Here is a 24,398-nt window from a genome sequence, read left to right on the forward strand (position 1 = left end):
AAGCCTGTGCTCTTCATCTCATCTTCTTGCCCTTTAAGAATCCCTAAATTAACACAATGGAAGCTGAGTAATACATTCTTTAGGATAAGGCCTGTACCAATTTAATCCCCCCATAGATATTACTAATGTTACTTCCTGGCAAAATCAATAATTAAAATGACTGTTCTCCCCCCACAAAAAAACCCTACAGAAATGAAGGAAATCACAGTACTGTGTTATTCTTTTCAGCTTGACAAAGTTGCTGAGAAGCATAAAGAAACTCACAGGCGGATGCTGGAACAGCTCTTAATGGTAGAAAAATCTCACAGGCAAACCCTGTACGATCTGGAGGAGGAGAAGAGGAAACATGCAGAGTACATGGAGAAAAGCGATGAGTTTACCAATTTACTGGAACAAGAACAAGAAAGGTAGGACATATTTAAAGCTACCAAGTAGACTTCAAAATCCTAGTGCTTTGTAAGTACCTTTAAAAAATATACTCCTGATTTGTATCCAACATTTGAACACGTCAAGAACATGTTATGGGGTATGTACTGCATGACCTTTTGTGACATAATGCGGTAAAGTTAATAGAGCCTGCTAGCCTTTCAATATCTTCCTAGAAATGTATCTCCCCCACCCCCTTTGTACTTCCCCATCTCCCATATTTCCTTCCTCTTTGTGGAAAAGGCCTCTTCTTGTTTTTCTTGAGAATTATCTTCTTCTTCTTCTTTTGGTAGTGCAAAGGCAGAGAGATAAATTTGTATTAAATGTTGATATAACCCGAACAAGTCTTTAAGGTCTCCTTCCAGTCACAAAAACTTATATTTCAAGTCCAATTCACACATGATGCTAGTGATGTGGCAATCACCTTTATGTTGTTGGTAAGTTTTGCCTCTCCAGTTACATCCATGGAATCATTGTCTTGTGGGTCATTTGAATGATATAGGTCCCACCCATGCAGCTGTTATAGGAAGAGAACACATCACTTACTTCAACAATGAGGCTTTTTGCCCTACAGATGTTACAGAAGTAGAAAGGGAATTCAATGACACAGAAATGGCCTCCCATGTCAATCCAGCAACAACGTTTCTTAGTGAGAAGGACTGTACAAGAGTTTAAATATGTTAAGAATCAAATTCTAGTAAGCCTAGTAACTCATATATTTACAGTAATACACAACACGACCCCAAACGGAGAAGTTAGAACACAGTATCAACTGCAGCGTATTTGGAACCAGTATATCTGTGATATACATAGAGGGCTGCATCCTTCTTTTGAGGCCAGTGGAAGCATCTAGGGTGAAAACCAGACCAAAAATATTCCAAAGACTGAGAAGACAGTAAAAGACGGGCTTGTGGACTGTTGCAGTCATGCATCAGCCTGGGTCATAAAAACATTATATGAGCCCTGCAAAAGCAAAGTGAAGGCCCACCTAGGCCTGTATTACATAGCACGGTGCAGGGGCCAGCTCAGCTGTCTCTGCAACAGAATTCTGTGGCAGGAACCATGTTGTGGATTCAGTCCAACTATATACAGTGGTACCTCGGGTTAAGTACTTAATTCGTTCCAGAGGTCCGTTCTTAACCTGAAACTGTTCTTAACCTGAAGCACCACTTTAACTAATGGGGCCTCCCACTGCCGCCGCACTGCCGGAGCACGATTTCTGTTCTCATCCTGAAGCAAAGTTCTTAACCCGAGGTACTATTTCTGGGTTAGCGGAGTCTGTAACCTGAAGCGTATGTAACCTGAAGCATATGTAACCCGAGGTACCACTGTACTGTATTGCTGCATTATTATTATTATTATTATTATTTACAATGCATGCTCAGAGCAGCTGACAGTGCTTTGAGGACTGCAGCAAAATTCATCTGTAGAACATAAGCAATAAGGAAAATGAAGGCAGCCTAAAATATGCAGCAGGAGACGAAGCTAACCAAATATAGAGGAAATCTCTTTATGGATTCAGATACGATGGTTCCTTACCAACTCACATGAGGAGAGACAAAAATGGCTTTTTTGTCATTTTTTAAAAAATGGCCTACATTTCAAAACAGTAATTAATTCTAAAAAGATGAAGAAAAATCCCCCAAAGAGAAGAGGAAAATATTACGGTCACATTTCCTATTCTCCGGACAGCTACACTTGATTCTCAAAAGTATGAGAACATGGTCTCTGTATCCCATTGCTCAGAACAGCTTCCAGATGGAAATGTCTGGGTGTGAGAACGTCAAGCCCATTCTAACCTCACATGATGCATACAAGATAATACTTCCTCTCTTTGCCGGCATAACCTCATGTTTCATGTATCCTGGCACCATTTGCAACATTCACCCTTCCTGCTACACCTTTTTCCTTTAACGTCTGCTATAGAGAGCTCACAGGCTCTCTCTCCAAGTACTCCAATATTTACGGACTAAAATTCAAAAATACTTCGTTGCTGATCTTGTTAACAGCAGAAGAAATGTTCTAAATTAATACAAAATTATAAATAAATACAGCTGGGCATGGGGCATAAATAAAAGAGGGAGCTTTTTTTATATAAAAAAAGATAGTAGGCACTCTGCCCATGCACAAGTTTATGCAATGCTGATACTTGAAGAGTCAAAATCCAAAGCTGGGTTTTTGAGCGCACTTTTCCAAATACAAGTACAGATCTCCAAATCACTACACAGAAAAGACAGTACAGCAGAAAAATCATCAAATGTAAAGGCTAGGAATGGGGGGGGGAGAATGGTTTTGATTAAATGTAACAGAATGCTGCATCATCTGCAAACAAATCAGTACAAAACTGCAAAGAAAGACAGCAAATATACAAGCTTTTAGAAGTAGTGGATTATCTAATTAAAAATTGTTGTTGTTTTAATAGTTGGAAACAGTTTACAATTATTATTTGTAACCAATATCTGTCTGGAAAGGAAAAACGGAGGTGGCTAATGAGACCTTAGAGAATGCAATAATAGATTTTAGATTAAGCCTCAATTTTTGTGTTTTCTTTGGAGTGCTCATTTTATGTGGAAAACCCTAAAGGAGCATGATGTCACATCTTGAATAATATCCAAAACATTTGCCAAGTGATGTCGCCATCAGGATCTCTTAGCAATTGCCTACCAGAGTGAGAAAGCTCTCACACAAGTTAAGGCACGGCTCCTTTATTATGATAGTACACAAGCTGATGTTACACACACACACAGCAGGGAAGCAGGGAGTGCCTGGGAATTTTTAGAAAGCAGAAACTGTTGTGATTTTAAAATGGATTCTGTACTTTGAGAGTTCGGGCCTGTCACACAAAAATTTGGGTGAAATCACACTGAAGTAAAATATTGGTCCACCATATTGATTCAAAATGGTACCTGCCATCCAAACCTCAACACACACAAAAACAACCTCAGGAACGCTTATTGACAGATGACTAAACTTGTGCCAAAAAACAGGTGAAGTTATGCCAAAGTCATATTTTGGATTGTCACCTTGAATCAAGATGTCAGGCATCCAAACACTGACAAAGACTGCCACTCCTAGCTCAGGAGCCCTTGCGCTGGGTTAGTGACAATATCTCATGTGGTGGCCAAATGTATACCCAAAAATGGGTTCAGTCACACGCATGTCACGTTTTGGTTCACCATCTTGATTCAAAATGGTGCCTGGCATCCAAATGTCAACACAGACCCTTAGCTCAGGAACCCTCGTCCCAAGTGTGGGCACAGTCTGCTTTGTTGATTCGAAACAACACCTCATGTCCAAACAGTGTTGAAGTCTGCCATCTAACCTCAAGAACCCTTGTGCCAAATCTGGCAACAGCATCAAGAGAGGCAACCAAACCTATGCCAAAAATGGGCAAAGTCACACCAAGCTGATGTTGGTGTCTACCATCTTGGTTCAAAATAACGGACGGTGTCCAAACATGGACAAGGGCTACTGCCTGCACCTCAGGAACCCTCATACCAAGTTTGGCAACAATATATCAAGAAGCACCCAAACCTCTAGAGAACAGACAGAGCACTTTCCAAAATATAGAGTATATCACACACACACACACACACACACACACACACACACACACACCATTGTTGTGCTTCCGCTTACTTAGACTGCATAATTACCACTTCTCTAAAAGTCCTCCCAGGAGGTTGAAGAGACTCACCATCTTTGTGGGAGGAGTTGGGACAGTGCTATAGTTGGGAGGAAATGAATCACCCCAAACACAGCAGGAAAATCCCACCCCACATGAGAGCATGACTCTTCCACCCGCTTTGGGGAAATAATTTCATCTCCAACTGCAGCCCTGTACAACTCGGTCCACAACTTTTGGTAACTCCCAGCAAACCTTTCAGAGGGTTTCATGGAGGATTAGAGGAAGGAAATGCTAATTGCTTAATGAACACTCATTCGTTTTGCAGTTGGTTTAGAAAATGTTGGCTGTGAAATGTTTAGGTATAAAAATGACCCTGCAGTTTTTTGCAGGAATACTATTTTTGTGAATATGCAATAGAATTAGAATAGGAGAACAGTCAAGGACAAGAAAGGCATAGTGGATGTAAACAAATTTATGATAAAATCATGCTTAATGGGTTTTTGATTCATTATTATTGTTGTTGTTGTTTAACTGTTTGAGGTCAAGTGGGAGGTCAATTTTCAGTGGCAGTTGCATCAAAATACTGAAAGAAAACAGACTAATTAAGGCAATCTATCAATTCCAGCATACTTCACTTGAATACTGAACATCAGCCAATGCTAGTAATACTTTGTTCTCAACTCAGACATACGCACACATACTTGGGAGTAAGTGCTGTTCATCCCAGTGAAACTTACAAATTAAACAGGCTCAGAAACAGAGACAGCAACTTACATTTGGTAATAACATTTGTAAAGGTAACACTAGGATCTCCCTACAAAAGGCAAAACATGGAGAGTGGTTACAGGGTCAGGGCTTAGAAAATTGGGAGACTTCTTAGTAAAAAGGGACACAATTGTAACATACACAAACATTCTTATAATGGTACACTGGTTTAAGCTACTGACTGTTATTTTGTTAGCAGAATTAGCTAAGTCCGATAGCAAAGGCTGAAAACTTTATCGCCCATCTGCAGGAAACATGGCCTCTTAAGCCAAAAGAAATGCATGTTCAGCATCAAATCTCTGCAGAATTGTCAGCATGCATACTTTCAATTAGAATCAGCACCACTTCTATATATGTAAGAACTCCAATACTGTACTTAGTTTTTAAGTGCTCATAGCATTTCAGTTACATTTCCGCAGCCATATTTACAGGTGATGGCGTTTATCTAAGAGTAGCAGTGAAGGTTAACCAGTGAGTTCATGGTTGGGCAGATATTTGATATAGACATTTCCAGCTTAAAACTTGTGCAACGGCACAATGCAATGGCAGCTTCATATCATTTGTTTGCGACAGCCTCACAAAATGTTTTTCCTCCTTTCTCAATGATTGCCAGCCTTTATTAATGATTCATAGAGTGTATGCACTTAATCACACCAGTCCTTTCAAAAACATGTATTTGTCATCAGATGCCCTTGTCTACAACTGAAAACGTAGACAAGGGGTAGCCAGACAGTGTTGGACTACAACTTCCATCAGTGCCAGCCAGCATGTTGGGATGATGGGATCTGTAGTCCAAAAACCACATTGGAGGGCACCACATTGCCTATCCCTAATGTACACACTCAATTCAACACATCCTGGTTTATTTGGAGCTACATAACCTATCCTGGTTGAGGAAATTTTCCTTGAGGACTTCCAAAATGTCTGTGTGCTTATGCACTTGGACGTCATTCTTCAACATTTGTTTCCTCTAAACAAAAGGAAAGCACATTGTAGATTAGCAAAGTTTAAAAGTTTCATAAAAATATTACCATGCATAAAACTGAATTCCTGTAATCGCAGCAAATTATGCTGTCCTGCTGTTCAGCTAAGGAAATCTCTGTTTCAGAATTTTAAGTAACAAGTGGGGCTGGCAATAAAATGTTGCAGCACATCCTTACCCCATGACAGGAGATCTCCTGTACAGGGTTCCAGTCAGCTATAGCATACTTCAAGGCATTATAAGCAGAAAGGGGATCAACTCACTCTTCCGCTAGTTTTTTATTTGTTTTTTCCAAGTGACACTCAATATTTTTAGGGTCCTGGAGGCCATTGAAGGTTCACCTCATTTGACTATTTGAGGATGGAGTTTCTCCCTTTGGAGTCTTTTGAAAATGTTTTATATTGTATACTGCAGAGTTCACTCAAGCAAACTGACATCTCCCTCTATTTTCTCAGCAGCCCAGTTTTAGATCAAATCTCACTGGCACTCAACCACATGGGATTGTAATCAGAGGGAATAATTTTTTTCTGATTAATCCAAAGAAACTCGAGTACATATGCAACTGCTCCTTGGGACAGTTACACTTAACACACACACACACACACACACACACACCATCATCTTTGGCAGGTGGGGAAAATGTACCTTACGACCCCCTCCCTCACTATCTGGAAGTGCCTTCAGAGTGTGGTAGGAAGGTAAGCCCTGCTATGTAATTGGAAATTCCCAACATAGCTTTTTGAATAAAGCGAAATCTGCAAATTATTCTGAATGCAAACTGTTATATACTGAACCTTCTTGATTTCAAACTATTTAAAAGATCCATTCTCTCCTAGAATGCTGAAATGAAATAAACTGAAATTAATTCTATGCTCAATGCAAGATCAAGACTGTTAGCATTCATATGGAATGCTATAGAAACCACATATTGTATCATACAGCTTTTCTTTCGATAGTTTGCAGACTCAGAGTACTTCATACTACCACTATTTACATTTTTAAGAAATTAAGATTCCCAAGGATATTTACATATAACATTAACTTGGCTTTATAGAATGCTAACGGCACGTAAACACTGTTGACTTATTTAGTTGACATATATGTCCAGCAGACTCCAATTTCATACACATTGAGCTATTGTTGAAGAATGCATTGTACTCAAATGCAATCATTTCCTTTTTGCTTTCTGGCAAGTTGTATGTATTACATATGCTGAAGACTATGTCTTCCAAGTTGTGAAATGGATGCCAGATCTCTGTACATTTGACCTTTTTCATGGGTATCTTGTGTTTTGTAGGTGAGTGAGCAAGACCCTCCACAAGCACAAGTTTAGTTCTATATAACACCCCAGTGGGAGAGCCCAAATACTTTAACCACTACAGCATAAAGATAGGCTCAAGGAAGTGATGCACACAGACTAATGACTTCATGCTAGCATTTGAAGAACAGTCTACCACTTCATAGCATAACTTTCAACAGATGTTGGGAAAGCATACTCTTGTCAAAATCCACATGATTCAAAGATTTTCACAAAGATCCTAGTGCATAATGAAAGGTTAAAATAACGGCACAGAAACAATACATCTTTTAAAAGTACAAATAAATCAAAGGATAAAAAAGCCAAAGGCTGGAAGAGCATTCGCCATGCACCAATAATTCAATTTTCCTGTTCCCTAGTAAGAATGTAGAGCAATCCTCTCTTCAATATGGAGACTAAGAAAGAGACCACAACCACAAGAACGAATCATTAGTGCCTTCACATCAATTTTCATGCAATCAAAAGTTTTCATGAACTTAATGTTGCAATTTAAATACCTTCACCTATAATAAATTCAGTGATTTGTCTATGTACTCCAGGAAGCATAATTTCAAACTTAACTCTGAATTCAGACCAACTTCAGCGAAGACTTATACCTCAATTTGTAATTAGGGTTTTGTGTTCTCCCCACCCCCAAGCACAAGACAATTAAAGACTGAATCAGTAAAACAAAATAACATAAATGAAATCAGTAAACTATTCTTCCCACAGACCATTAGTCTCTACTTTCAACACTGCTGGAAAAAGCTTTGACCAAGGCCACAGCTAAGCGTATTTCATGAGTTTTGTTAAGTAAGTGGTAAGAGACCCACCATGACCATGCTTTTGCCAAATACCAACATCTGTAGGCCTGAAATATCTATCAAGAAGTACTGAGCACAAGACAACAATTCCTCTGAGCACTTTTACCACCACTCAAATAAAAAGCAACTCTCCACTGGCTTATCTGGCTTTACTCCATGGCTTTTAAAAACCTCAAACTCACACAAAAATATTTCTACTGAATGCATAGGTGCAGAACGCTGATACAATGGCAAACATTAAATGGTGTCACCAGATGTGATGGCAGCTAAAATGTTGTCTTAAGGGTTAGGTCTTTCAAGAGACTTGTACACATAGGCTCCATAGGCCCATCAGTGCCTTCAGCATCCAGGTAAGTTTAAGGGGGAAATGGTGCATCATGGGAGGCCTGATGAGCATGCAGTTGAGCTGTGAGTGACTTTTGCAGTTCAAACCACCACTGAGGATGGCAGATACTCTTTCCAGCATGCTCATGCTGAGCACTTTGTCTAACACATCTTGTAGAATGGACAGGACATTTGTCCTCGCTCAGCATTCTTCTCTTTCAAGTGCACAAGGCCAGGCAAACTTTCCATGCAAATCTTATCTGAATATTAAAACTCACTGGACCGCTCACTCTCAGCCCCCATTCTGTTAGGTGGAACATGTTAGGATTTGGATGGTGTAGTATGGGCAAAATAGATACTGCCCCACCTTGAAGGGTTGTTTTATGGGCTGCTGAAAATAAGGACGTGAAGTGCTTTGAACACCCAAAAGTACTATATAGATGTTGAGTACTATATCAAAGTACCGTATTTTTCGCTCTATAACACGCACCCGACCATAACACACATGTAGTTTTTAGAGGAGGAAAATCCGTAGGCATGCCACCCGTAGGCATTTCCTCCATAACACGCACAGACATTTCCCCTTACTTTCTAGGAGGAAAAAAGTGAGTGTTATGGTGCAAAAAAAACGGTACTTTGTAAAAGTAACAAAAAAATTACCTACTTTTTGTTCCCCGTGAATAAGGAAAACCAGAAGCCTATCTCATCTATTGTGCACACCTAATTAAAAGAGCTTAATGCTTAGATCTCAAATTATTTAGGCTAAGAATGCAAACTTTTTTGGACACTTTGTCTCAAAATACACACAGCCAAGATGCCAGCAAAGCAAACTGCATACTATCATTGTCAATGTAAATCACGGGTCTTGCTTTGCTGTAATCCTTTGCAGTGAGAAGCTGGCACAGGGCCAGGCAAAAGCACATAATTTAAACACTCAATCAGTTACATTCCAAGGCATTTGTTTAGTGTTTAATAGGCTCTCAAGGGATGAGAAAATTACTAAAGTGCATTGTTTTGACATGAGACAGAGTGAGTCATCGGTTGTCACTAAATTTGGGGGGCTTCAGTATTTATTGTCTGAGACGAACTTCTTAAAAAACACATTATACATCAGCGCATATGTGCAGGCACTCACATGTGCATTACAATAAATGTGCTTGCTTAAACCATTATGGCACAGGAAATGTTTTCTGGTTCTCAAATTCTCTCTCTAGATTTAGGATTCTATTATATACATTCATGTTCTACATTACAATTATAGACAGATTTAATACACTTTCCCTTTCAAAGAGACCACATTTAGCTTGCTCATACTTGGCACATACAAAACTATTGAAATTCCGAATCAAGGGAAATAAACATTCTGTTCTCAAAGTAAGCTTGACATCAACATGAGGATTTAAAGTTAATGCAAAATTCACTTACTGAAATCTGAATTTGTACATGTTTTGTAAGTGAGAACTATTCCGCAGGTCTGATAATAGTCTACCTGTTGTTCATGCATGCTAAGCTCCGGGCCCACCGCATCTGGGCAGAACACAAAGCACAAACCTAAAACATATTTTAACCTATTAGAGGCGTAACATTTTTATACAACTACAAATGAAAAATATCTCAAGGGGTTCAAAAAAGAGAGATTAATGAAATTTATAAGTGATTTTTAAAAAATGCTTCAATTGTGATCCACTGGATTTGTGATACTATTCTTCACTGTCATGTTACTATTATCTTCTCTCGCTTGTGCTGGTATTTCAGAAAGATTGCCAACTAGGATGTTCGATAGTTGGCCTTCTCCCCAATGTAAGTTACTTTGGGGAAAGATTCAGTGGGCAGGTTTTAGGATACTCAGGCTACAACTGACTGCCACATTTAGCATCAGAAAGGTATTTTCCTCTAGGACAGACTGGTGAGAGAACACGAGGTGCTTCTTTTTTCTTCCAAAACACATGACTTAGTTTGAATTATTCAAGCATCTGACCCACCTTCTCTTCGCCTGTGGCATGCTGATCTGGAAAATGTGAATTGATCTGGTGGGTAAATGGCTTTCCTTTGAAGGAGCTGGAAACAATGGCTTTTGGTCCATTCAAATAACACAATTCTAAAAAAAACATGAAATGCCTTAAAAATAATCATCCCGTTAGAAAGGATGGAAAGAAAATGAGAACACCAAATACACAAAAAATACACAAAAGCAAACCAATACCCCCACTCCCATAAACATATTCAATAAGCCACAGAATGTTAACCAGCCGAAGTCCTAGTGCCTAGTGGAGGAAGCACACAAAGATGGGCCTCAGATGATGACTGTAGGTCCAGGTTGGTTCATATGGGGAGAGGTGGTCCTTGAATTATTGCAGTCCTGAGTCACTTAAAGCTCTGTAAATCAAAACCAGCACTTTTATTTGGACCTGGAAACTAACTGGCAGCCAGTGCAATTGTGTCAGGATCAGTGCAGTATGTTCAAACCCTCTTGCCCCGGTGAGCAACCTAGCCCCCAAATTCTGCACCAGATGACGTTTCCAAACCATCTTCAGAGGCAGTTTGTTGCATTCAAGCCCAGTGAATTAGCCATGTACTATCCCCATAAGCGAAATCCAGCCTCCTCCTGTCCTGTGTTCAAAGCCCTATAAGGAATCTGCATGTAACCCCCTTTAAACTGTTATCATTGTACCTGTGTAGAGCCTGAAATCAGCAGTGCACATTCAACAGATAACCATATCCTCTCTTTGAGCAATAGTTTTCAAACCACTGAACACAGGGGGAAATAATCTAAAAACAGTAGCAAATAACAAGCATTATTTTCCCCCACCCTTGCAAAACACACTGATAAAAACATCAATAAACAATTATTAGATTTCCACAGATGATTCAAACACACCATCCTTTGCAATTTCAGAAAGCCTATTTCAAAATCTCTTAGACAGTAGGCAAGTAAGACACCTTTCAGTCCTGTCTGTGGAAAAATTGGCAGCACCTAAAACCCAGAATCCAAAGTCTTTGATAAGTGTGGCCATGACTTATCCCTCCTGGAATCCAACCTTAACCTCAAAACAGATGAGATGTCAGAGGTGTTGCTAGAACTTTGCCAACTGTGTGCATATCCTACCTTTTTACACTCCCCCCCCCACTGCTTCATATCAGTGATGGATTGTGATAATTAATCATTAATACAGCAATCAGCCAGGTGTTTAAACATTTTGGGGCGAGCTTCCTAGGAAATAACCTTAAAGTAAAAGGCAGGGTGCTTGCATTCAGCAACAGCCACAGTCTACAAAAAAGTTTTAAGACTTCTCTCACAGGAAATTGAGAGGGGGTTGTTATCTTATCTGAGCACAGGGATGCTACTGCTGTGGAAAAGAAGGCTAGCAGCAAGTCCCGTTTACGTATACTTAAGTAACAGTATTGCCCATCTACAAAGTTAAAAGAAACAAAACATAATGACCACCTACAGAGTTAGAGAAGTTTTAGCAAAGTATATGAAACAGTTTTGCAAAAAGTTACAAACACTGGTTAGAGGTACAGGACTTCTAAGAAATAGTAAGCAAAAAAAGACCCAATTCTTATACTGGGCAGAACAGACGTCCTGAAAAGGTAATATCTACAGGAGGCCCTCATTTGCGGAGCACAGTGATCATAAGGTACATAAGGGGTAAGATGACTTTTCAGGTATCAAATCATATACAACATAATTCTATTGATGTTTGCTTGAAGGAAGTCTTCGTGAGTTGAATAGATATGACTTCTAAGTGAAGGTTGGTAGGACTGCACTGTAAACTCAACTGGGCATGGGAGACATAATTAATAGTATCATAACATATCCAAGGGCATTGAACATTAATATACCTGTGACTGTAAAACGCAACAACATGTTTGTGTATTTAATGCATCTCTGATGTTCCTATGTTATCTTATTTTTCTGTTTCTGAAATTCTAATTTAACAAATGTTAAAGCTCACCACACCAATCCAGTGTGGTGTAGTGGGTTCGTATCTCCGCTCCTCCACATGCAGCTGCTGGGTGACCTTGGGCTAGTCACACTTCTCTGAAGTCTCTCAGCCCCATTCACGTCACAGAGTGTTTGTTGTGGGGGAGGAAGGGAAAGGAGAATGTTAGCCGCTTTGAGACTCCTTAAAGGGAGTGAAAGGCAGGATATCAAATCCAAACTACTCCTCCTCCTCCTCCTCCTCCTCCTCCTCTTCTTCTTCTTCTTCTTCTTCCTCTTCCTCTTCCTCTTCCTCCTCCTCCTCCTCAATAAAAACTACCCATGCTCCTATTACACACTCCTGTCTGTCTGTCAACTTCCCCTTGGAACAACATGAGGCTAGCCTGATTTCTGTGCACATAAGTCCTGAAGGCACTAAACACATACGGACTGGGAAAACTTACACAAATGGAGAACAGTTTTTTAAAAAAAATAAAATAAAACAGCCACTTCAGCAAGTTAAGTGTACCAATTACATGGTGCATATTAGGGCAACAAATTTCTCCTTGCCTTCTCAATGCCATATGCCCGTCTTTTTTCAACTATAGTTTCCATTCACCATTGCAAACATGTGTTGCCATTTAAATGTCAAGAAAGGTATCTCTCAACTATCCCCCTTATGTATGATGAAATGAAATGGCAGACTGAATGGAGCCATGAAGCATGCCATTAGCAGTTATTCACACTTCTGTTTTTCTTTAACTTCTGTCCCTCTGAAGTGCATTCATTCTGCACATGGATGTTTAACTATAATGACATCCATGACTCATAATCCAGAAAATATAACGTCAGAAATGAACTGCAGTGGTAAATTGTATGTGTTGTGTGTGGGGTTTTTTAAGCCACCTTAAATAAACCCATCCAGTTTCTAGACGGAAGATTCTTCTGCAAGTCTCTTAATCCCACCATCAGCACTGATGATTCAAAATTATTTTCTTTAAAAACCCTTTACTACAGTCCCATGTCCAGTTACCCATCCTTTCATAGAGCACTTGTTCATTCAGGATCAAATGAGGCTGTGCAATTTTTCCAAACAGACAGCCTCAGAAAACATGAAAGGCACTTCCCACATAAACACACAAGCAGTGGTGAAAGACCATACATAGAGCATCATTCAGAATGAAAATTAACATACAAGATTATTTACAGGCAATGGTATGACTGAGGTCACAGGGCTGGCAGGCCTAAGAGTTCCAAAGTCATGAGCTGAACACCACAAGTATACCAAGACTTAAGTAATACTCAGGAGTTAAAAATAGTTGCCTTTCAGTGTCAGGGGCTTGGGACCTCAAACGATGATCTGCTAGTGAAAGACACGTAACTTTGCTCACTAGACCTTAAGAAGTTTTCCTAGGGCTAATATATCACTAATAGCTTCAGGAGAAGTTCCTATAGTCCCATACAGTTTGGGAGACATATTGTGGCATTTTCCAGATATATCTATGTTGAACAGCCCACGACAGGTTTTCCAAATTGCACTGCATATAACCTTTGAGATACACATGCTAGACTACTTGCAAAAGCCCCACTACATATGTGCAATGTCCCAGCACAACTAAATGAACCTACTGGATTGCAATCATTGTCATCTTGGTTTCAATCGTGTTTCAGAAATAATCCCTATGGAGGATTTCATCAGGTAATCCCTGAAAAACAATGATTTGGTTGAAAAGTTGAAGTGCAATATAATTAGAGGTCCCAATCCAGAATAAGAGCACTTAAAGTTAATTGAGATCAGTGGGACAACTAGTCAGTCACATCTCATTTAAGTCTCATAAAGTTAAAGGCAACAAATTTTAACTGAAATGGGTGTGAATTGTATCTGAATACTTAAATATTCTGATCTGCAATGTGCTCCCAACATATAAACCTGATTAATTTCAATATGGCATGCAGGAAAGAGTGTTCCTTTGTAAACTGTGACTTTAGAAAGACCACATGGCAAACAATGCATTCACCCTATTTATAACTAGGGTTGCCGGCTGATCGGGGGGGGGGACAACCCATGTGCTGGTGCATTTAACAGCAGACAAGCAAATATTTTCAAGACCTGGCAAGGAACACGATTGCCTGGTAATGTCTGCAGATCAAACTGCTGTTAAAGGGTAAATGTATGGGACACAGAAGACTTGTTGGAAAGTTGGCAACTGTTTTTACAAAGTTATAATATAGGTAGTCAGAGCTGCCTACACCTTCTCCCTTCCAGTCTACTGAAAGCGCTACATCAGTCCTGATGCAATCTAACCTATCATCTCCAGGCTAGCAATGACTTGCCACATACAGTACTAATGAACAAATGATAAACTCTCCAGACTGCACTGTAACCTGAACAGATTGGGACTTACTCTAAAGTAAATATTCCTATAAGTATACTGCAAAACACTTACATTGCAATTCTATATACACTTACCGGAAGGTAAGTCTCAGTGTATTCAAGGGGATTTACTTCTGAATAAACATGTATAGGATTGCACTATTAAAAGTAGCTTTGTAAGAGTAGTTTTATATTCCATGATTGAATTTCTTTCAAGTAGTTTTTAAGTGAATCGTTCGCCAGTAAATGTAACCACAGGCTGCAAGGAAATTGCTCTGCCTTCTTTGTATTCATTAGCAGCAACGGTTACATACTTTGTGTGAAATTTCAACGGCATGGTTCAGAAAGGTGGTTATAAAATTTTAAATATTATTTCCCTCTCTCACACAACCTCATTGGCAGAAATAAATAGTTAAAAAGAGACCTGTTAATGAAGTCATTATCTGCTTATCATACACCTTTTTTTCCTGAAGAATTCTGTTTGAAGTCAAATAGTTTTAACTTTTCAGACTACTATGTTAATATATTTTATAACCTGCAATGCGAAATCTGTGAAGGTGTTCCACTGTTAACTAACAATAGTATCCTGCCCTCAGGGTAGTTTGAGTTAATAAGGCTTCACTCTCCCCCCTATATGATGTAATGCATTTACATTTATTACTGTGCCTGAGAGATTTTGCGGGTGTAAGAAAAATCATAGGAATGACTCAGCAAGTGACATGATGTCATACTGGTAGTAAGTGGCAAAGCTGTTCGTGTAAGAAGCCTCCAGCCATAGTCACTAGGAACCAGGTGCTTTCCAGATCCCTAGCAGTTTTCTGTTGGTGCAGTTGCTTAAAGCTTACCACCACATATCTTGACCTCCCTTGTCAAAGAATGCTTTCCTGTATTACCTTACCTTGAACTCAGTTGACAGCCTGTGGTATGTGTAGAATGGCAGAAACAACATCATCAACACTGCACACAGAGTATCAAGTGAAAATTCTTAACCGGTTAGCATTTTACCAAGGCACGAGAACCACTTGCTGTATTTATTTCCATTTTATTTGACCCTCTCATCTCCTCAGTTTTAAACAGTCTCCTTGCTTGAAATTGTGAGCTCAAATGCTTCATTACCACTGTGAGCTCAAATGCTTCATTACCACTTAACCTGTACCTTCAATGCATGAGCCCAGGACCACTATCTTTCTATCCAGAAATTCATCCTATCCCACCATAAGTTTGTATTTGAAAGGTTAAGGTTGTTGAGCTACCTCACCACCTGGGAGAGGGATATCATCCATTTGAGTGCCCATTGAAGTATTTTGTATTCCGGGCGCCATTTTGGGAAGGCTTGGGTCTGCTTTGATGTGAGAGGCCTCTCCTTTATCCCTTCATTTGAATACGGCTGTGAGGCAAGAATCTTTGTTTCTGTTTATAGGCCTGCATGCCTCATCATTCAGGGCTACAAGTTTTTAATTAAGCGTGTGAAATCCTCTGGCAAGGGCCAGTGTGTTTAATAAAGCTGAGGAGCATTTACATTGAGCTCTGAAGATCCGTTCCCCTCACCTCTCTAATTCTAATGCGCATGTGTGCTCCCTCTCAAGAGTGTTAAAGGGAGGATGAGGGGTGAGGAACAGGAGAAGAGGCTGAGAGGCACCTCAAAACATTTTGGTGCTCAAGGACGAAAAATCCAAATAATGTTCCATGGTGCTATCAAGTAATAATACGTGAACATGTGCCATCCTTTAATGGAGGTGTGGGAAACCTCAGGCCCAGGGTTGAATGCAGGCCCCTAGACTACATTATCTACCTCTTGAAACTCCCCCCAGACTATGCTCTGGCCTTGCCTTGTACCTCTGGGGGTAGCTGGAATGTGTCTCTGAGCTCTGAAGATGCCTCTTGCTTGTCTGGACACAGGCTAGGAATGGGTGAGTGCATGGAAACTACCCCATTGTACAAAAGGCAAAATGTACATCTATTGACCCTCGGTATGTGGCCCTTAAGAGGTTGCCTAAAAGGGAATGAGGCTCTCAAATGTTCCCCACCTGCTCTTTAATGAGACTGCACATTCGGTAACACACCTCTGTGCCTATTGGTAAGCCATCCCTACAGGGGGATGCACTCCAGTGGTGTGAGGGGAGGGAGAGCACGAGGCCATATCCAGTTCAGGATCCCTTAAATGTAGTTAAGTGACCCCTTTGTTACATCTGCCCCTGACCTAGGAAACCAAGTCAAGATTCAGATAAGAGCCCAAAGTTAATGTCATTGGGACAGTTTTTTCCACAAATCCCTCCCATAGAAATTAATGAGGCTTCAGAGTGCTTATCGTTGGCTGGATCATGTCCCCAAGATATTAACAAAGTACTTTTCCAGAATAGAGAACTGAGCCACACGACCAAGACAAATACCTGTGTCATCAATCTATCAAACAGATAGGTCAACATTTCTTTAAGCGGAGTTATTTCCTTAGAAATCTGCTTTCCAGAGGGCCTCGGACGTGAGGAACCCGGGCTAGGAACTGTTATTTTGGACATGCTTTGGGAAGGGACGCAAACCGGGGATGGGAGGGAGGGAAAAATTAAGTTCTAACAACACTCATGATTATGGGATTTGGTTAAAAAGATCATTATTCAAGACAAAATGGGAAATCGTTGGAAGGGAATTGAGGTCCAACTTAGAAAAAAATAATTTTGTTTGTTTTTATAAAAGGACTAATATTAAGACAGGGAAATGCCAATTTGCTGACATAAATTTGGAAATGGGGATGCAAGGGAGGGGGTAGGGGGAAGTCAATGACCAGGGTTAGGAAATAACATTTTCGGGAAAGTATATATGTTTGTTGTTGTTTTCTTATTTTCTTTTTTGTTTATGTGTTTATTTGTTTTTTGTGTCTTTGTTTTTGTCTATATAAAATGTGAAAACCCAATAAAAATTTTATAAAAAAAGAAAAAAAGAAATCTGCTTTCCAGAATAGTGCATGTGGGATATATTAACCACTGTGTCGGTTCAGCACAAATTCCTTAACAGAAATAAACTTGCTCAGTACCCCTAGGGTACTGATATAACTGTTTGGCTAGTCAGAGATTTGTATTTGGAAAGAGGGTAAATAGAATTTGCCCTGGATGTGATAGAGAGGGGCGCAGGGCACTTCTTGTAAGACTAGACCACAAGTTAAGAGTTGTTTTGGGAGACAACTCTGAAGGAGACATATTAAAAATAGTAATTGTGTTAGTAAGTACTGAATAGTACAGAAATATGATTGTTGCATCCATAAACTATATTACTACAGTGCAATATTGTGTAGACTGCGACGGAACAGGACACAGAAATACAGAATTTGGTATTGATTGCAGAACTCAGATTCCTGACAATCTCAGCTTTCATTTTATTCTTAAACCAAGTGTGTAGCCAACAGGTTCACAAAGATACCGTATATCTAAAGTCTTACTGGAAATGTCAACTGAAATCTCAGAAATCAGAAGTGAGATGTGACTAAATAAGATTTTTGGTGGCTGGCAGGAACAGAAATCCAGAGTTCTTGCAAGAATAATAATATGAAAATAAAAAAGATAGATTCCATATTAGATTTGGTTTCCAACTTGTTATGCTCTTTTAAGAAATTGCTTAGGACAAGTTTTCTGCTGCAGCTCACTTAATCTCTTTGTTCAGCTGGTTCTTTTGTTCTTGGGTTTTTCTATGCTGTAATTGATCGTCTCCATTTGTTATTGAGCTCTTTCACTTCCACAAATAAGACAACAGGTAAAAGATGCAAGTTATGAAGATTTGATCTTTTTTTTGAAAAAAAATATGATTAATTTGCCTGGTTTTTGGAGGCTAAACAATTCAATTTTTCTTGGTTATTATAACTGCATCCTGTAATTTCTAGTGCACACACCCCAGAACAAATACTGAGTACATCTACGCATCTGCTAGCCAGGTGCATAATGCAGATGTCCCACTCGTTTCTTCCTTCCCATTCTATGTTGAGCAATTGAGCTCATACCTTTCACTTAGTTCTGCACCCACCAGTCTCCATTTAACCCAAGCTACCATAGTTTTAGGGACGTGGGTGGCGCTGTGGGTTAAACCACAGAGCCTAGGGCTGGCCAATCGGAAGGTCGGCGGTTCGAATCCCCGCAACAGGGTGAGGTCCCGTTGCTTGGTCCCTGCTCCTGCCAACCTAGCAGTTCGAAAGCACGAAGTGGAAGTAGATTAATAGGTACCGCTCCAGCGGGAAGGTAAATGGCGTTTCCATGCGCTGCTCTGGTTGGCCAGAAGCGGCTTAGTCATGCTGGCCACATGACCCAGAAGGTGTACGCCGGCTCCCTCGGCCAGTAAAGTGAGGGCAACCCCAGAGTCGCCCGCGACTGGACCTAATGGTCAGGGGTCCCTTTACCTTTTACTATACTTTTAAGACACAGCATTAGATCTTTGATTAACTGATATCAAACACCCATGCAGAGATTTCCTTGGAAGTACTATCATGCATGTAACAACTGCATGCAGAAGGTCTATGTGCAACGACAGATTTCTCAGTGCCTTTTTAAGGGAAAGAAATGATTCACATCAAGCAAACCCCACGAGTCTCTGACACCATAAGGAACAAGAGCTTGGCACATATGATCATATGGCAATTCTGCCTAACTGAAACACTGTGTATCTTTCCCTACCCACAGAACACTATGGGGAAGAATGCAGAAACACTGTGCAGAACTAAATTTCCCCTCCCCACCTTGCACAAGTGTGCGTATACACACACACACACTTCGAATGTATTCTATTGTTCCTGTCATGTCAAAACAATTTTTCTCTGGAGCTAATCAGATTCAAAAATTAACGCATCCTCAAATTCAGTTTGACATCAGAAGGTTTGGCACAAGCTTCTACTTAAAGTATTCCTCAATTAGTTATAAAAAGGCAACATATTCTATTTGACTACTTGTTCTAATCTAATTAAACTTTTTTCTACAAAGTCTATGTTTGCACAGATAACTTGCTTTAACTCTTCTATCCTTCTTAAAACTACAGAACCATTGAATACCTAAACCACAAAATAAGAAATAATACAAATACGAAAGCTTATTTCATGACTTCTAGCTTGCCATTCAATTAATTCAGTAGTCATGTGGCTTTCAAGCCTGTTAAAAAGGCAAATAAGTTCACAAAAGTCTGGTTCACACACCACATTAAACTATAGGACACTGGTGCATGCTACTGAAAATGTATCACCTGGCTCCTCCCCACTTTGCCAGGTCACCCACCTAATTCCTGGACACAAGAATCGCCCAACCACAGCACCTCCATCTCATAAGGAGTCAGTCTCAGTTTCATCTAGCCCAGTATTTTCTACATTGGTTTCTAAGGTCTCAGCCAGATCAAATCTGAGACCCACAGTACATAAAGCATATTTGTACCTCTGAGTCATAATCCCTCCACATGAAAATTATGGGGAGATATGAGGAAGGCATTGCCTAACACATTGGGTGAGCTCAAACCACCAGCCCTTCAGTTAACAGCCATGTGCATTGGCCAACTGCCTCTTTGATAAGAAGCAAACAGGGTGAAGGAATTGCAAGCAGCAAGTCAAACTGCCCATATAGCCTCCCTTTACATTTTAAAGTGTATGCTTAAAATACTTTACACCTAAAACATGTAATTTGTAAGCTAAGAATGCAATGAACATGCTTGCAGATACATGCATCATTCTTCTCAGAACTGTGGCAGCCTGAGTGATTTATGCAGCCAAGGCTGCTGTCTGCATAGTGTGTGTGTGTGTGGGGGGGGAATTAAGGCATTTTTATACTGCTCTTGACACATATTTATATCAGGGAGGTTTATAATACAATTTAAAATCTGGGGGGGGGGGAGGGAAAGCAGGTATCCAACAGAACAATTAAAACTAATAGACAGTTGAACAGACAACCAAATAAAAGAGCAGAATGGAAAAGCATCATTCCCACAGTTTAAAAGCACAACTCACTAACATGCCTGAGATAATTTTCTTCTAAATGTCTTATCTAAAAGATAATACAATGGGCGCCAGAGACACTTCCTTGAGGAGAGTGTTCCACAACTGGGGCACCACAGATGAAAAGGCTCCTTTATTGACACCAGCTTGATCTCAGGTGGTTAGTAGCACTGTGAGAAAAATCTCAATGGAAGATCATTTGGACAAACTGATATGGGGAAAGGTGGCCTTAACCAATGTAGAACTCTCAAATGTGCTGAAATATGTTCCCAATGAGTCACCCAGGTTAAAGTCTTGGCTGATTATTTTGAACTAATTGCAGCTTCCAAACCAGCTTCAAGGTAAGCCTCATGCACTGCATGTCACAACACGTTACGGTAGTCTGAAAGGGATGTTACCCAAGCATGGGTAACTGGTGCCAGACTATCTCAGAAGACATGACAGACTATGCCGGTTAAAGAAAAACACTCCACATTACAGAAGTCACCTCAAGTGAAAAGGCTGAATCAAGGAGTACGCACAAGCTGAGATCCTGGTCTCTCAGAGGAATCGAAAGCCCACCCAAATCAGATAGTTACCTGGTCTGGAGAGAGGGATTCTATCTATCCAACAGTGCTTCCACCTTATCAGGGTTGAGCAAGAAAAAGAAGACTGATTTTTGAATATACTTTAAAGGCATCATGCTCCTTAATTCCTGATCGATCAACTGATCTATACGTGCTTTGTTAAAGCTAATCTGTGTGTTTTTTAAAGCACAAAAAAATCAAAAGTTCAGGCCCAAATTATTTGAAAGCATTGAGTAGACAAAACAAACCAGGCTCAACAGTCAGGAGGGAGCAGCTCTGTGTTGGCACGCAAGGGTCGCAATGACCTAATCAGGCTTTAGCTCTTGTTTCTCTGATTCTGTGGTATTCTATCCTGCCATAATATTTACAAGTACAACAAATTTCAAAAAACTATGATTAGTTACTAAGGAGACAGGAATTGTTTAGCAAGAGTCAGCATCTAAATCATTCCCTCTCCTCTTATAGAAGAGCATATTTGTAAGATCCCACTGTTTTCCCAGCTCCTTCTTACTAACGGTCTCTTTCTACAACAAGAAATGAATTTTATCTACCAAAATCACTGTTCAGGGAGGGACCATGGCCCAGTGACAGGGCACATGGATTGTGTGCAGATGCGCCTTAGTTCAGTTTTTGAATTATTATGTTTTTTAAAGGACACGGGTAGCAGAAAGAGCTCTGTCAGATACCCTGGAGAGCCACTCCCAGTCACCAAGACCGGGGATGAGGAACCTATGGCCTTCCATGTGTTGATAGAGTCTAACTCCCATCAGCCCCAGACAGCTTGGCTAATGGTAAGAAATTATGGGATTTGTGGTGCAGTAACATGTGGAAGGCTACAGGTTCCCAATCCTTGCAGCAGAGCGTCTTGGTTTAGCTCAGTATTGGAACAGCTTCATAGGTCCATGTTCAAACCAAGCCAGCAGGATCGGGAAACACATTTTCTTCAGCTTCACTCCAAAAAAACAGGAAACAGAAAGTAGAATAGATACTAGCATTTAAGATTCCAGCTCCATTTTATTATAGTAGGGGATAGCATAAAGCCACATATGTGCCAGTTAATTTTGCGATGGTCAAAAAGCAGGTGAAGTGTTAACATGTCCCTCAGCACTCACTAAAAGTCAAAGAAAGCATCTCCATAAAAATACCTAAATTACACAGCACCTAGCAGAGTCGAGTACTTTCACCATATAAATGTGTGTTAATTTCAGGAGTATTTGAAAGATAAATATAGCATTTAAAAAAACTCAGTTCCTCCAAAATAACCTATGAAATATCTACTTCGAAACAAGAAAGTGAGTAAGGGGAGAAAAAAAATGTGGTGCAGGGCACTATAGACTACAAGTGATGTATAGCACGATTGACCACTTCCAAGGACAGCCTACATGGTTCCCTTAAACCTTCCCATGTTATCCTTCCAGCAGCCGTATGAGGCAGGTCAGCCAGGGAGCTCCATGGTCAAGTGGCAATTTGAACCTGAGTCTCATAACCACTACATCACATCAACTAGTATGTTGGGGAGGTTCAGAAAGGTTATGGTAAAGTTCTTCTCCCTAAAATGAGTACTGAGGGAGTAATTGTTTTTAAACTTGATCTCAAAGAAGTGTTGTACCAAGTGATACACAGAAATAGATCAGTGGCTACCATGGACCCTGAGACTCAACCACTATACACTCGGTGTCAGAAAATGCCCTACAGGAATAAAGAAGGGGTAATCTGAGAATCAGGCTTCAAGGCAGATGAGGCAGGTAACTATGCAGGGATATCTGCTCAGGATAAGTTGATGATCCACATCGTGGGTTGAAGGGAGAACTCCTCCACTCTTGCCTACCAAATCTATTGGGCTCAAGGGAGCAATATAACAACAACAACAATTTATTATTTATACCCCGCTCATCTGGCTCAGTTTCCCCCGCCACTCTGGGCGGCTTCCAACAAAATATTAAAATACAGCAAAAGGGCCAGCCAAAGTTGTTCACCTTTTTTTAGGATTGAAATTGTTAAGCTTTTTAGGATTTTACCCCAGGAAATAAATTGCCACAGGGGTTTGATTAAACCACCCGGCAGGCCGGATTAGGCCCCCAAAACCGACTTTGGACATGCCTGCTTTAAAACATCCATGAACAAAATAGTTTGGTGTCATGTACTGTGAAGCAAGTTTTGACAAATATGCTGCAAAAATGACACTTTGAACATCTTGGTCCCAAATGAAATGCACATTCAGTAGAAGCTGGCGCTGTACATGTTAAATCCTCTTTAAAAAACAGTAGCCAGCTATTCATGGGGAGTAAGGAGCAGGCAGGAATTAATTCAGCATCTCTAAAAACTAGTTGGAATAAATGCTGTTTTGTCAAAGCTCTTTGGGTGCAGCAGCAGCAGCCACTGGATCAGGGAGATCAACTTCATGCACAGCACCTGTTCACTTGCTTGGTTCTTTATACATCTAGGGACAGGCACAAAGAAGCCATATGGTCCTTTCTTGGATTAGGGCACTTGGTTGAATCTTCAAGTTTATAAACAGACGGATTAGAACTTTCACCCAGCCCCCAAAGCTTGAAATGTCCAAAGCTTGCAATTGCTTCCTAAGGGTGACATTCTGAAAATGGCACAGACTGTAATCAGAACATTTAAGCCAAGGAGACAGGATATGGTCACCTTTTACTAGGTCACAGTAAAAACCCAATCCTTGAGTCTGGTATGTTTTAAGTATGCTTTTAAAATGGAAAGAGGCCATATTCCCACATTCAATTTAAAGATGAAAATACAACAAACGAGCAAGCATTTGTCAAATATACATGAGGAAAGGGGGATAGTGAAGAATAAACTGGACATTTTATTTCAAAAAAAATTTCATAGCCTTCTTCTCCCCACCCCAAGCCCATGACTAGAACTCAAAGCACTTTATGAAAAATTGCAGGGGTATTTTTTTTACACATACATACACATGTAACAGTTAAAGTCAAGCCAGAATGTACAACATGAAAAACATAATCCAAGTTATTTCCTCCAGAAACTCCTACTTTATTCTCTCCCTCAACATTAATGAAACACACTCTTCATTTCCTGTCCTAAAGCATTATGTAATATTTGCTGTTACCCAGCTTTGGACAGTAACCTTTGAGTTGGAAGCATTTAGATGAAAGTGCAAGTATATCAGCTGCTTATGGTATATACAAGGGCGATTTTGAGTGCATACCATACAGTATTCTCTGCTCAACTCGGAAATTAGGGATAACCAACACACCTTTACAGTCAATAGTGAAATACCTTGATTTTATCTATAATTTTTCACACATTATCTGAGCCTAATTCTCCCCACCTCCCACTTTTTGCACTTTACTTC

The 24,398-nt window shown here is 40.1% G+C and overlaps 2 protein-coding genes across 2 annotated transcripts in view; one reads left to right on the plus strand and one right to left on the minus strand.

Annotated features, from left to right (window-relative positions):
- CMSS1 (cms1 ribosomal small subunit homolog) overlaps positions 1-24,398 on the minus strand; it is a 181,869-nt gene that overhangs the window by 118,560 nt on the left and 38,911 nt on the right. The window lies entirely within an intron of this gene.
- FILIP1L (filamin A interacting protein 1 like) overlaps positions 1-24,398 on the plus strand; it is a 66,741-nt gene that overhangs the window by 7,833 nt on the left and 34,510 nt on the right. The window contains exon 3 of the mRNA XM_082220989.1: positions 229-407. Within this exon, the coding sequence (XP_082077115.1) occupies positions 229-407 (179 nt within the window). The remainder of the gene's footprint in view (positions 1-228; positions 408-24,398) is intronic.

The sequence above is a fragment of the Podarcis vaucheri genome (genome assembly GCF_965113315.1).
Source record: "Podarcis vaucheri genome assembly, chromosome: 4".
NCBI classification, from domain to species: domain Eukaryota; kingdom Metazoa; phylum Chordata; class Lepidosauria; order Squamata; family Lacertidae; genus Podarcis; species Podarcis vaucheri.